Source organism: Ochlerotatus camptorhynchus, unplaced genomic scaffold (assembly GCF_037179485.1).
Source record: "Ochlerotatus camptorhynchus isolate MF236.1 unplaced genomic scaffold, CSIRO-AGI_Acam_v1.1 ptg000283l, whole genome shotgun sequence".
NCBI classification, from domain to species: Eukaryota; Metazoa; Arthropoda; class Insecta; order Diptera; family Culicidae; genus Ochlerotatus; species Ochlerotatus camptorhynchus.
Window position 1 is genome coordinate 172,259 of NW_027040772.1, and position 14,983 is coordinate 187,241.

Here is a 14,983-nt window from a genome sequence, read left to right on the forward strand (position 1 = left end):
TCGCCTTCCTGCGCGCCCACCTTTGCGAGAGAGTCCGCCTTCTCATTGCCTGGGATTGAGCAATGTGAGGGGACCCATACAAAGGTAATCATATATGATCTTTCGACCAGCACACACATCTGCTCCCTTACCTTTGAAAGGAAATAAGATGAGTGCCTACCTTGTTTCATCGACCGAATAGCCTCAATCGAACTGAGACTATCCGAGAAGATGAAGTAATGGTCTGTGGGCATATTGGAAATCATCCCCAATGCGAAGTTGATTGCTGCCAGCTCAGCAACAAAAACGGAACAAGGTTCCTGAAGTTTGCGGAAGGCGCTAGAGTTTTCATTGAAGACACCGAAGCCAGTGGATCCATTGAGACGGGACCCGTCTGTAAAATATCTTTTCATGCAATTGACTTGTTGGTACTTTTCAGTAAAAATACGTGGGATAATAATAGGTCGAAGTTGATCGGGAATCCCATGAGTTGCTTGTTTCATGGTCAGATCATATTCAATTGAGGAACTGCGATTGGTGAAGTGAACACGGTCTGGAGTATAACAAGGAAGACACATATCTGATGATATGTAGTGGTGGTAGATTCTCATAAATCGAGATTGTGTGTTCAGCCCAAGAATTTCTTCAAAATTAGCAATTAGAAGTGTGTTCGTCACTCCGCATTTGATTAGTATTCTGAGAGAGAGCTCCCAGAAACGGTTCTGGAGGGGTGTTACTCCTGCCAGAACCTCGAGACTCATGTTATGCGTTGAGTGCATACAACCTAGAGCAATACGCAGACAACGATATTGAATTCGTTCCAATTTTATTAGGTGACTTTTTCTTGCCGAGAGAAAGCAGAAAGAGCCGTACTCTAGAACAGAGAGAATAGTTGTTTTATAAAGCGTTATGAGGTCTCCCGGATGAGCACCCCACCATGTGCCGCAAATTGAACGGAGAAAGTTGATCCTCTGCTGACATTTTTGCTTCAAATACGTAATATGGGCATTCCAAGTGCACTTTGAATCAAACCAGACCCCAAGGTACTTGAAAGACAATGATTGAGTAATGTTTCTGCCCAAAAGATTAAGATGCATTTGGGCTGGGTACCGCTTTCGAGTAAACACTACCAGTTCAGTTTTCTGCGGCGAGAATTCGATCCCTAGATTCATAGCCCAAGAAGACAAGTTATCTAAGGAATTTTGCAATGGTCCTTGCAAGTCCACGGCATGTGGACCTCTTACGGAAACCACACCGTCATCTGCAAGTTGTCTTAGCGTGCATTGTTCTGCCAAACAGTTGTCGATATCTTTGACATAAAAGTTATAAAGAAGAGGGCTGAGACATGAGCCTTGGGGCAGGCCCATGTAACTAATTCTGGAAGTTGTCAGTTTTCCAAGAGAAAAGTTCATTTGCTTTTCTGACAACAAATTGTACAAGAAATTATTTAAAATTCCAGAAAGTCCACATCTGTGCAGATTGTCTGACAGAATTTCAATGGAAACTGAATCAAAAGCCCCCTTAATGTCCAAGAATACTGAAGCCAATTGCTCCTTGTGCGCAAAGGCCAGTTGAATATCTGTGGATCTGTGAACACAAAGATAGGTCGAGTCGGCTTTCTCGAGCCGGAGGTTTTGCTATACGTGTCGCTTCACCAGTGTTCAAAATAGTCAAATTGAAATCGTCACATAAATCGTAAAAAATAGCCGCTCTATTGTCGTCATATAGATCGCCCCACCCAGTACCATGGGAGTTCATATCACCCAGAATTAATACTGGGGATGGAAGAATCGAAACTAGATTCCAGAGTTGACTACGGCTAATGGAGGTTCTTGGTGGAACGTATACTGAAGCTATGCAAAGATCTTTGTTCTTCACATTTATTTGGCAAGCAACGATTTCGACGCCGGATAGAGCAGGAAGGGAAATTTTGTAGAAAGGGTAGCACTTTTTGATCCCTAAAAGTACTCCTCCATAAGAATCGTCTCTATCCAGGCGTATAATGTTAAAATCGTGGAAGTTGAGTTCTTTATCGGAAGAAAGCCATGTTTCACAGAGAGCAAATATATCACAATCAGAATTGTGAAGTAAAAATTTGAACGAGTCTAGTTTAGGCACTAGACTACGGCAGTTCCACTGTAGCACAGTGATCATATCTTCAACCTCGTTCGACGAATTATCCATCGAAAGATATGATTGATGCAAGGAGGGGCCATGAAACAGTCAATTGCTTAAGATATGATTCTAACGTTGGAAGCAAGGCAGAAACTAAGCTTCTTAGAGGGTCTTGTATGTTGAACATGTTTAATATGAATTCCACAATGTCCGAAAAAGCTAGCAAACCTCGTTCGGACTTGGATTTCTTTTGAGAAGTTTGAGGAGCAGCTTTTTTATTTTTTTTTATCTTTGTTGGGCAATGGCGGAAAATTCTTGCTGCATCCAGGGATTGGATCAACAGGAGCCTTCGGTTTTGTTTTTTCATCCCCATTACCCTGGGAATTTGGCAATCGTCTGGAGGTGACTTTAGTTTTCTTACGGCGCACTTTCGGGGAGGGGCATTTTCTTTTTGAGGAACCGTCTATTTTTGAAGGTGCGTGTACCACCGTAGAATCACCTTCATCGGATGAGTCAGAGTCCGATTCTTCAACTGACAAAACCGAAAATTGGTTTGCATCTTGGACGGCTGATGCAGCCTTCAACATTTGAGCATATGTCTGCTTGGAGCGTCCAGAGATTGAACGCTGCACTTTATCGGAGTGCTGTTTGTACATCGGGCACTCCTGCAAGGGGTGAGGATTCTCGCCACAGTAAGCGCATTTTACTGATTCTTTGTGGCAAGAATCCTCTTTGTGGTTTTCACCACATTTGCCACAACGAGTTTTGTTGCCGCAATGGCTGGCCGAGTGTCCCAGCCTTTTGCAGTTGGTACAATTATATACCCTCTGTACAAACAGTCGCACCGGAAAAAAAGCACCATCAATTTTAACAAAGTTTGGGAGAACTGAACCTGCAAAAGTCACCCGGAACGAGTCTGAATGTTTATAAACTTTTTTACCGTCTAGCAAAGATGCTGAATGCAGTTGCCTTACATCCAGTATCTTCACTAGCGCGGTAGCGAATGTCGAGTTTTTAAAAGTTCCCGAGGCATTAGTAGCCTATTGGTCCCAAGCAAATGATTAACGTACCCTATTCTAGTTTAAATTCTATTACTACACTATGTTTGTTTTGATTCGCTATGAAAGTTTGACAGATAACATCAGGGGTATGTGGATTCATGCAGAACATGCAGGGGTGAGTGAAATAGCTTGGGACTGCTTGGGACCGTTGTTCTGGTACTGAGTGAGCCAAAAATAATAATGATTTTCTTCGGGACCCAGTGGTCTTAGAGTTACCTCTATGGTGATAGTTAGTAGATCGGAATCGTAAAAAAGCTGGGGGTTAGTCGGGAAAAAAGATTCGGAAAATTTTGCCCTCTGTTGAAGAAGGGAAGAAAAAAAGTGCCATGATTTTGTTTCAACCACAACGACGGAATAAAGGATAATGAATCTGTTCCAGATTTTACCGGCGCTGGCATTGATCGCGTTGTTGGTAGACACGGCATTGGCGTTGACGAGAGCTCTGTAACTCTTTACTCCTATGGATGGAGAAATCTCATATGTAACTGTCAGTCTATGTGTGAAACATGGCGGACTTTTTCTTATTCTCTCACTCCAACGCAAAACCCCATAAGGAACTGTCAAAATGTGTGTGAAGAAACGTTTCTTCGGAACTGGTGTCAAGGCGAATTGGCTACCGGAAATGGACCAACCGATGCAGCTGGTTTAGTTACGGATGATGCGTCGGCGAGCAGGCAGGATCAAGAGCAACAGCAGCAGCAGCAATCGATGTCCTAGCCCCAGTCGGAAATGAAATTATGTTCACGCATGTTCCGGCATGTCTTCGTTGGATATGTTCCAAAGGATGAGTGAGGGTTGCATTGCGAGGGAAAAGGAAAACAGCCTCCCGAACAACGACGGATGGAATCAGCGGGAAATCGTATCTGTTGCTGAGGATTGCTTTGAATTCAGTAATTTTATGTGTACTTTTACTCCAGCAGAGACAGTGATGCTCACCAACTGCTAGCTAGCAGCCAGTGGATGGCTTGTTGATAGTTTATCGATTAGTTAAGGTTGCTTACGTTTGGGTTGAGCACATCAGATGGGTTTAATTTTACTTGAAAGCAGTTGATTGTGTGTCCGCTATCAGTGCTACAATGTTGAATTATGTATTTTTATTATTTATATGAGGATATTTTTATTGATTAGCATCCAGCATGTTAGCAGTCCTAATGGGGATTCCGTAGACGGATCCCGATGGGGATTCCGTAGATGGATCCCGATGGGGATTTCGTAGACGGATCCCGATGGGGATTTCGTAGACGGATCCCGATGGGGATTGCGTAGACGGATCCCGATGGGGATTCCGTAGCCGGATCGCGATAGGGAATCGAGGTTCTTGGAAGTTATTGAGATAGGGAATCCAAAACCTATCCAAAGGGGTAGGATCCAGGGTTCCGATTACGAATTCAAAGCCAGATCCCGATCCTGATACCGATAGCGCTTGGGAACGTCTTGGAGCTCTGTCAAGAAGTTCAGAGATCTTTCAATAACTTAATATTAATTTAACATTAACTAAACATTAACTTAATATGAAAATAAATGTAGCTTAACTTTGACTTAATTTTATCTTAAAAATAACTTCCAAGAAGTTCCACGAACTGAATTTTTCTTGAAATTCCCTGGAAATACCTTTAACATGTCTAACTAAACGTTAACTTAACATTAACCCTTATGTGCGTCGCGTCATCGTGTCTTTCAAATAGAAGACCGCCCCACACAGAACCACAAACGAAGTGACAGACGGAGCGGCTCGAAAACTTTGGTGACTAACCTGCTATTTCTATTTTTCAGTGTACCACATGGCAACACCACTACTACTAGATTGTACCACATGGCAACACTACTACCAACAATCAATACGAAACTAACGGTTTTAAATTGGCTCACCACTTTAGTAGCCTATTGGTCCCAAGCAAACGATTAACGTACCCTATACTAGTTGAAATTCTATTACTACACTATGTTTGTTTTGATTCGCTATGAAAGTTTGACAGATAACATCAGGGGTGTGTGGATTCATGCAGAACATGCAGGGGTGAGTGAAATAGCTTGGGACTGCTTGGGACCGTTGTTCTGGTACTGAGTGAGCCAAAAATAATAATGATTTTCTTCGGGACCCAGTGGTCTTAGAGTTACCTCTATGCTACTACTGGATTGTACTAGCATTTTCACCAAATATATTAGAATGTTTTGGTTCTATCTCTTTCACTCTACTCAAAACTGAAATGCATAAAAAAATGACAAAATGATACACGTCAAAGAATCATTGTACACAAAATCAACTTTGTTCAAATCAAAACAAAAAAAACTAACCCATCTGGTGGATGATGGCACAAGCTTCCAAGAAAATTCTGTTACAGTGAACCACATTATTTTAATGGATTTCTTCGCCAGTGAGTCGTCTGTCACTTCGTTTGTGCACAGAACAGTCAACATAAATTTATCTTAACTTTATCAAAACTTTAACTTCACTTTATAATATATTTAACTTATTTTTTTTTCTTATATCTTGTATCGCTTCAGTTAAAGAAGCACTTCACTTCGCAACCGATGAACCATTCTGACGGCCGAGGGGGACGACTCTATCTACGATGCAGAAAAGATTGTGTTTTGCTGGGGCTAGCTGCGCGCACGCTGAGTAGATAGAAAGAAGATTGATGACGATTCTGAAGATTTCCTGCAAAAAGATGATGCGCGATGCACGTCGATGCGACAAATGAAAAAATATTTTTCGAAGATTGATTCGCTAGTGTGAGATATGTTGAGCATCTAATTTTGAGATTTAGATGTGTCGCCCCCCTCGCTGACGGCCCACATTACCGTGCAGGTGCCGTTACCGTGTGTTGGCAGGGTACAATATTGGACAGTTTGATGTTTATAAAGCACCATCAGTTAAAATTGTATTTTTGAGCTTTATCTCTACACACAAAAAATAAAAATTGTTCCTTCAAAAATAATGCATTTTCAAATTAAAAGTCTCCCAACTTCACGCAGAAAAATTTACCGTCGAAACAAAAATATTTGAGGTAAATTTAAACGTAAACTCAGTTTGTTCTGGCCACAAACATAAACTAGGTTGATTTCAAACGTATTCTATGTTTGAATTAATTGATAATAATGTTTAAAACAAAAATAATGTTACGTTTATTTTAAAAATATTCGTGTTGAAAATAAACGTGAATATTTTTGATTTATTTGAAAACTATATGCGATCAAAAATTAATATGTTTATTTTAAACATGCTTTTCATGTTTAAAATAAACAAACATATTTTGAAATTATTTGGCATTTGAATGCTGAATAAATCAAAATAAAATTGATAGCAAATAAATAGAAATTTCTGCTATTATGGAAAGTCTGTGGATGTTTGGATCCGGGGGGCCGTCGGGGTGGGTGTCCGATCAGATCCAGTTCAGTAAAACCGGTGAAACTTTGTGATATTAGCGTCATTTTTCGTTTCTGACGCTGGTCCTCATACCGGCCTCTTTCTAAGTTTAGTGTTCGGGGATGATCTGCTTTTCTTTCGACGTCGGGTGGGGGGTGAGGATGATATGGGGATCAGTATCAGAAACGACGGATTGACGTTAATATTGTGATGTTCCACCGGTTTTGTCGAGCTTGGAGCACTTGCTTGCGTTGGTTTCCGGACCCTCTACTTTGGTGTCGCCGCTTGCAGGCCGTTTTCGGTTAAGTTTGCCGAATGTAAACAAGAAGGAAAAAAGGACACGCTAAAAATTGATTACCCAGATTATGTATTGTTGAAATAAACATGCTTTTGAATTTAATTTAAACATACATATTTTTGTTGAAAACATGTTTTTAATTTACTTTGAACTATTCATATTTTTATTTAATAAACATATATATTTTTAACTTAAATGAAGAAAATTTGGTTCCGTGTTTGGTAGTTTTAACTACGACAATATTTAACATGAAAGCAATATTGTTATTTTAAAAGTTTGTCTTTCACTTTATACTTGTCATTTTAAAAAGGCATATTTTCAAAATGAAAATTGTTGAACTGTCAAAAATACCATGGACTACATGTTGGGTTATTTCGTTTTTTCGTGCACTACAGCCATTACAAGTGAAAAAAAAAACAAAAATCCCGGGCCAAAAAAATCTACCAGTTTGATTTACTTAAATGTAGTTTAAAATAAATATTAAAATACATATGTATTCGCATGTTCAGTGGAGTGCAGTGCGAGCATATGGAAGTGTTGGAATCAGGTTTGGCCATTCGGAATGTGCAACTGGAGTTGAATACTAGTAGTGAATTCGTTTATTATCGGGGTTGGAACCAGTTCCATCCCAGTGCGAAACCGAACTTTTTGTCAGTGCGAACCTCAACCTGAGCTGGGTTTTAAAAACAAACGATCAAACTGACGTTTGTCAGAAAACAAGCAGACCCAATCTTGATACCCGATCCAGGTTGGAACTGAATAATAAACGAATTCGCTATAGGTAAGTTACTTTGGGGTTAGGTTTTAAAGGTGAATTATTTAAAGGTGGTCTTATCTTGTTGCAGATATTGACTCGTTTCTGGAAAGTACGAAGCTATTGATGATGGTGCACTTCGGTGTTGACACCACAGAAGCCACTACGGATGCCATTGACGGTGGTTTTACCGGGAAAGCATTCCTCTAGCCGATCCGATGTATCCTCCTGAGCGAAAATTGCAAGAACTGACAAAGGAATGTTATCAGAAGTATCCGGTGCTCAGCTTGGAAAACATGAAACGGTACATCGAAGGAATATCGGAGTCTATAAAACCTGCGAGAAATATTGTAGTATACAAAACCTTCTCTTGGACCTGGAGTACTTTCCTAAAGATTACGAGTAACTGGGATATCAATAAATATATATTAATTTAATTATAATAAAAACATTAGGAATAAATAAAAACTGATACTAATATTTTATAGAATTTTAAATGAAAATTATGTGTCATAATATTAAAATTGCTTATTTTTAACTGAATTTTTATTATTTCAAACTCAAAATAAACCCTCTTATTTCATTCATACCAAACTTTCAAGCCCAAAAGCATGATTTTAATTTAAAAAATCCACTTTTAATTTCAACCCAGTCGAGCTTTTCTTTTGACAGTAGAACAATTTATTTTGAAAGTTTCAACTTTTAAAAACAGTGACCAGGCAACTTTTGATTAGAAAGTTGTCTGACTTTTGTTTTGAATGCTAATGACTTTCTACCAAAAAGAACCAATGCAAACTTTTAATTCTACCAATGGTTTTTTTTAATTTTATTAGCGATAATTTTTTGTGTGATATGCATTCTTAGGTGTTTCTAAGCAGATTATCATGTTGGTGTATGCTGATTCAAAGAGTAAATGGTATTAACATTGAGCTGTCGATAGTTGGGCGTTGTTGAACTTGTCGTACTTGCACAACATTACCCAAGTAAGCATACAACCACCTACATGAGTACCCAAGTAACCATACAATCACCGACAAACCGACATGACACATAATTCTGACTTATGTCCGAAAATCGTAAACGGTCAGTTTAAATGTGCAGTGATTCGAACTGTCAATAATAATCATTAAATTTTATTTTCTTAATTTTAAGTTAACTTTGTCTTAATTATATTTTAACAAGAAGATCCAAAACCTTCCAAAAAATAAATTGAACATAAAGTCAACTTAACTTTAACTAAACATTTACTCAAATTTAACTTAACCTAAACTTTAAAATTACTTTAACTTAAATGTTACATAACTATAACATATATTTAACTTAAATTAAACTAATAACCTTAAATTGACTTTAATTAACTCTATATAATTCTCTACTTCCACTTAACTTTAAGTTAACGTTAGCATAATTTTAACTTAGTTTTAACTCATCTTTACCTTAACTTTGACTTTATTTAAACTCAACTTGATTCTATCTAGTTGAACATGCTAATTTCAAATAACAGGCTAAAGTGGTAATTTTTATACGATAGATGGAGGAGATGAAAGTCTAGAGTTGATAGTTCCGTTAGAGTACGGCAGTGTGAAAATTGCATATAGAAAGTAGATAGCGAGCTAGGACCACTTTTAAGGAAGGTTCAACTCGGTTTTTTCATCTCTCTTTACCATCTCGTATGTTATGCTATGTAGAATAAGTGCACCGAAGACACCAAGATTATTAGACGAGAACTCGCACTTTTATCACACGTTTAATACATTAAAACGCGCCTATTTGTCCAGTTTGGAGTGAAATGCGCAATAAATTGATTGGAATTTGTAAAAAATAAAGAGTTTAAAAACAGCAGGTTAGGTTAGGTTAAAACAAAACGTCAGCTATTGTTGGCAAAAAAACCGACAGCATTGTTGACAGCATTCCCCCATGCACTCAAAAATATAACTACCCACAAATCTAAAAAACCTACTACTGCGTGCACTTCCATTCTATTACCGAGAACCATGATTTTTCGATAAATTCCTTCCACGCTATTGGTCCTGACCTTTGGGTCCATGCTTTGAACTCTTTACTCCCATTACAAAACCCCGTAAGCATCTGGCAATATGTGCCTAAAGTATTGCAGACTTTGTCTTATCTCTTCGCTCCAGTGATAAATGCTGTAAAAAACTGTCATTAGTTTCGTGTATAAACGTTGCCGCAACGGTGCTTGGCTGTTGTTCTCGGAAAAGGAAACTATTGCCGCGGCGACTAACACGCGAACGACGTTGAGCTGAAGATAAGAAGGAAGCAGTTTTTAATTTGAAAGAACGTCTGATTTGAAAACAAGCAGTGCTGGTGTTAAATTAAAAAGTGGAAAATGAGTGGAAGCGGAAACGGAACTGGTGAAGTTGGCAATGGCACGATGAGTGACCTGAAAATGTCAGTGTTAAAAATGAACATAGAACATATTAACATAGAGGTAACTCTAAGACCACTGGGTCCCGAAGAAAATCATTATTATTTTTGGCTCACTCAGTACCAGAACAACGGTCCCAAGCAGTTCCAAGCTATTTCACTCACCCCTGCATGTTCTGCATGAATCCACACACCCCTGATGTTATCTGTCAAACTTTCATAGCGAATCAAAACAAACATAGTGTAGTAATAGAATTTCAACTAGAATAGGGTACGTTAATCGTTTGCTTGGGACCAATAGGCTACTAGAGTGGTGAGCCAATTTAAAATCGTTAGTTTCGTATTGATTGTTGATATTAACGCGGACACTAGAAAAAGTGATGTTTGGAAACATTTTGGCAAACTAATTTATACCAAGGCTAATAAGAAGATCCATGTGTGGGAGGACAAAGTATTCTGCGATTTGTGTTTACAAGAAGCAAGAAAGAAAGTTGAAAACGATAATTCCAGTGACAGTGACGATCCTGAATCAGATGACGGTAGTTCCGAAGTAGCTTTTGGAAGGTAAGTTTCAATATTTATTGCGTATTGTTTGAAAAAGGCCAACATAATTTTGTAATTAAAAGTTGTAAGACCTTTTTCGCACGATGTTTATGTTCAGGCTAAGAAGAAAACTATTGAGAAGAGTAGAATTTCTTTCTAGAGTGAGTGTTGTTGATTTTCGTGGGCGTGGGCGTGGGCGATTCATGCGTAAAGGGCCCAAAAGCTTTTGATTGAAAAGTTGACAAGTATCCGAAGTGACTTGTGAGACTTGTAAGAATCTGTTTTTGTACCCAATGACTTCGATTGCCAGTTTCTCGAAAATGAATGTTTACTCTCCACCGCTACCTAAACACCAAAATGAATCATTGTTTGAGAAACAGCATAAATTCATTTTCTTCGAAATCAAGTTTTGTGTGGTTCCTAAGAGTATCAATAAAACCAAAGTAAGGATCCCCTTTACATCAGGGCATGAACAACTAATTTCTAGCTTACTTTTGTAAAAGGATGTTCTATTTTTGTAAACCATGATTTAAACGTCATTTATAGATAATTCTTGAAAACATATAATATCATATCTATGGCTTTTGTACATAATTAGAGCACTAAGTCAACATAAGACTATCAAAAAGAGCCAAAGTACACTAGAGCGTTTTTCGATTGTTTGAGAAACAGCTTAAGTCCACTTTTTAAAAAGCTCTCTATTTTAAACCTGATTGAACATTTATGCAAACAAGTGCTCAGATATCAGGCCATCACTGGTATTGATCAACCTCATCTTCATATATAGTACAATTGGGAAAACATTTTAAATATTCCGTTTTTGTTGTTTTGCATCGAATGGACTTATGCCATAGAGGTAACTCTAAGATCAGAAGGTCCCGAAGAAACGAGCTCAACTTTTTGGCTCAGCTCTCGTACTATCTTCGGTCCCAAGCTAATCGATTCACCCCTCGAAACTTAGGAAAAACCACTAACCCCTCATTTTATCTGACAAACTTTCATTGCGAATCAAAACAAACATAGTGTAGTACTGGAATTTATACTAGAATGGAGTACGTTAGTCGATTTGCTTGGGACCAATAGGCTAGTCAAGTAGTGAGCCAATTTGAAATCGTTATTTTCGTATTGATTGTTGGTTATAACACGTTATAACGGTTGTCAAATAATTGCAACACAGAAACCACCATCAAGATAGCGCTATAACATGTTATAACTCTGTAGTCTGAACGTATTATGAACAAGGCATTATAGTACGTTCAGACTACAGAGTTATAATATGTTATAGCGCTATCTTGATGGTGGTTTCTGTGTTGCAATTATTTGACAACCGTTAAAACATGTTATAACTGCTCAGTCTGGCCAGCGTTTTAGACATTCATGACGGTTCATATATAAAATCTTTCTATACAAATGGGTAAAGTTTACCCAGATTGCAAATGTCAATATCTGAGTAATCGTTACCCAGTTTTGACCGCAGTCCCGTTTACACAGATTTGGGTAGGATCAGTGAATTGCGTGCTATTCCAAAACTACCCAAATATGGGTAGAGTCCACCCAGATCGGTCAAAACTGAACCTACCCAAAAATGGTTTAGCTGAGAGTTGAGAGTCACAAGTTGACAAATGGACAACATCGACATGAATTCGATCGACTTTGTTCATTTGTCAACTTGTCTCTTCCATCTTAGTTTACCCATTTTTGGGTGGTTCAGTTTTGACCGATCTGGATTGATTCTACCCAAATTTGGGTAGTTTTGAAAAAGCGTGTGGATAAAGTCTCTCGATCTACACTGATAAATTCAACTATTCTCGTTTTGCTTAAAATTTAATCATTTTGACATTAAACTCAGTATAATTATATCGAATGATTAAAAATTAATTATCTCTTGCTAAAATATAATCATCTGATATATCACGTGATATACACTGTCTTGCAATGAGTACTCATTCATCTAATATTCACTGGAAATCCTATGTATGAGTGCTCATTGCAAGACAGCCTATATTACGAGATATAGTCTGTAATGTGAACGGGGTATTAATCATTTTTGATTGAATTTTAATCTTTTTGATTGAATTTTAATCATTTTTTATTATATATTAATATTCTAACCGGAAGCGAACCAGAATCAGGCTGAAAACCTCCCTAATTTATAAATCTTAACTTAACTTATTAATATTCAAATGTATTAAAATGTAATTCTGAAAAGATAAATTTTTATCATAACTGATTATTTCGAAATTAATCAAGCATGAATACTGTTGAAGTAATCATGGCTCGGTTTCAATAATATGAAGCGGGAATTTGAATACTTTTTATGCTTTTTTCATTTCATTTTTTATTAAGTGTACCCATGTTTGGGGAGTTTTATAATAGCGTGCGTTAGCGTGTTGAAACAGAATATGGCTTGAAAAAATCAACTCGCAAAAACATATCTTGATTTTTGCTGAATAACCCCCAGCTCTACTATACGCCCATGCGTCAATGTCGTCAATGTACGCGAAAGCTCCCGAAGCTTTGCTCGTGACGAACAAAACGTCACTCGTTCATTCGGGTTTCCGTTCTACAGCAAACAACACCTACCTACAAGTAAGTACCACATTTTCTCTTTGGTTAATTTATTGATCCTAGACTTGGTAAATTTTGAAAATTTGTGTTAATATTGTGCTGTTATTAGAATAACTGCTTCTTAAATGGTTGACTTTACTTGATCTCACGGAATTAATTATAAATCAAATTTACTTAATCGCTAGCATGAAACGTGTAGCTTCATCTAAGTTCTTTTATTATTTAAATACTCTCCAGCTGTCTTTTTCATTGATTTTTAAGCAAAACATTGATAATAATATCGAAATTATTTGATTTGAATTATTTTTTTTACCTAAAATTCGAAACCGGAAGTGCTAAAGCAACATAACCTCATTATTTTTCTTTTCAGAATGGCGGACGCAGCTCCAGCCCAACGTGGTGGATTTAGAGGAGGATTTGGTTCTCGCGGCGGCGGTCGTGGAGGCCGAGGTCGCGGGCGTGGTCGTGGTCGTGGACGCGGTCGCGGTGGCAAGGAAGACTCGAAGGAGTGGGTTCCAGTAACCAAGTTGGGTCGTCTGGTACGTGATGGCAAGATTCGCACTCTGGAAGAGATCTACTTGTACTCTCTGCCGATCAAAGAGTTCGAAATCATCGATTTCTTCCTGGCCCGCTCTTTGAAAGATGAGGTCCTGAAGATTATGCCCGTCCAGAAGCAGACCCGTGCCGGTCAGCGTACCCGTTTCAAGGCTTTCGTCGCCATTGGTGACAGCAATGGCCACATCGGTCTGGGCGTCAAGTGCAGCAAGGAAGTTGCCACTGCTATTCGTGGTGCCATCATCCTGGCCAAACTGTCCGTTGTTCCAGTGCGTCGAGGCTACTGGGGTAACAAGATCGGAAAGCCCCACACCGTGCCGTGCAAGGTTAGTATATTTAATAATTTATATATCGTTTACTGAAATTGTCCTTTCTATGATGAGAAAATTTTAAAACTTATGCGGTTTTCACGGACGGTGGCTGCATACCACTGGCATGACGTCCTAAGTGTCTGATCCTTGCATAAAATTTTACTCATTGAATCTTTATTTCGACCTCATAGTAACGAACTTGTCTTTTTCTCGTCTTCCAACAGGTCTTCGGCAAGTGCGGTTCCGTTCTGGTACATCTGATTCCGGCTCCCCGTGGTACCGGTATCGTTTCGGCTCCGGTCCCGAAGAAGCTGCTCCAGATGGCTGGTATCGAGGATTGTTATACCATGACCCGCGGCTCGACTACGACTCTGGGTAACTTCGCCAAGGCTACCTATGCAGCCATTGCCAAGACTTACGCTTTCCTTACCCCCGATCTGTGGAAGGACCTGCCACTGAGCAAGACTCCGTACCAGGAGTATGCTGATTTCCTGGAAAAGACCAGCAAGACCGGTCAGCGTATCATTGAACTGTAAACCGAACGGTCGATTTCGGTGTACCGGATAAACGAAAAGGTACAGGCAAAATATACGCTGTTTTTGTGGCGAGAACACAAAATCTAAGAACCATGAACAGTACTAATTTAATCTCAATAATCCGATATCCAGTATTCTGTTCTAGCGAATTAGTTTATTATCGGGGTTGGAACCAGTTCCGACCCACTGCGAACCTCAACCTGAGGTAGGTTTTAAAAACTAACGATCAAACTGACCTTTGTCAGAACAAAAGCAGACCCAATCTTGATATCCGATCCAGGTTGGAACTGAATAATTAAACGAATTTGCTATTAGTTTTTCGTTTGATTGACCCAAAATTTGGGAAATTTATTTTTCTGCTTGACAATACGTTTAAATGTCCCACGGTCCATGCAGATTGTATAGGACATTTAACGACGTCATCAATGGAATATTACAGATTAGGGGTAATCTCCGTACTGCGGACTCAATTGATTTTATTTTACTAGCCAATATAAAACTGCTTGAA

The 14,983-nt window shown here is 38.7% G+C and overlaps 1 protein-coding gene across 1 annotated transcript; it reads left to right on the forward strand.

The window, feature by feature from the left end:
• The first annotated feature begins 13,046 nt into the window (after positions 1–13,046).
• On the forward strand, positions 13,047–14,565 carry RpS2 (ribosomal protein S2). Its single transcript, XM_065228120.1, has 3 exons — positions 13,047–13,094; positions 13,444–13,954; positions 14,164–14,565. Exons 2-3 carry the CDS (start codon positions 13,445–13,447, stop codon positions 14,473–14,475), a joined length of 822 nt encoding a protein of 273 aa, XP_065084192.1. The 5' UTR covers positions 13,047–13,094; position 13,444; the 3' UTR covers positions 14,476–14,565.
• The last annotated feature ends 418 nt before the right edge of the window (positions 14,566–14,983 follow it).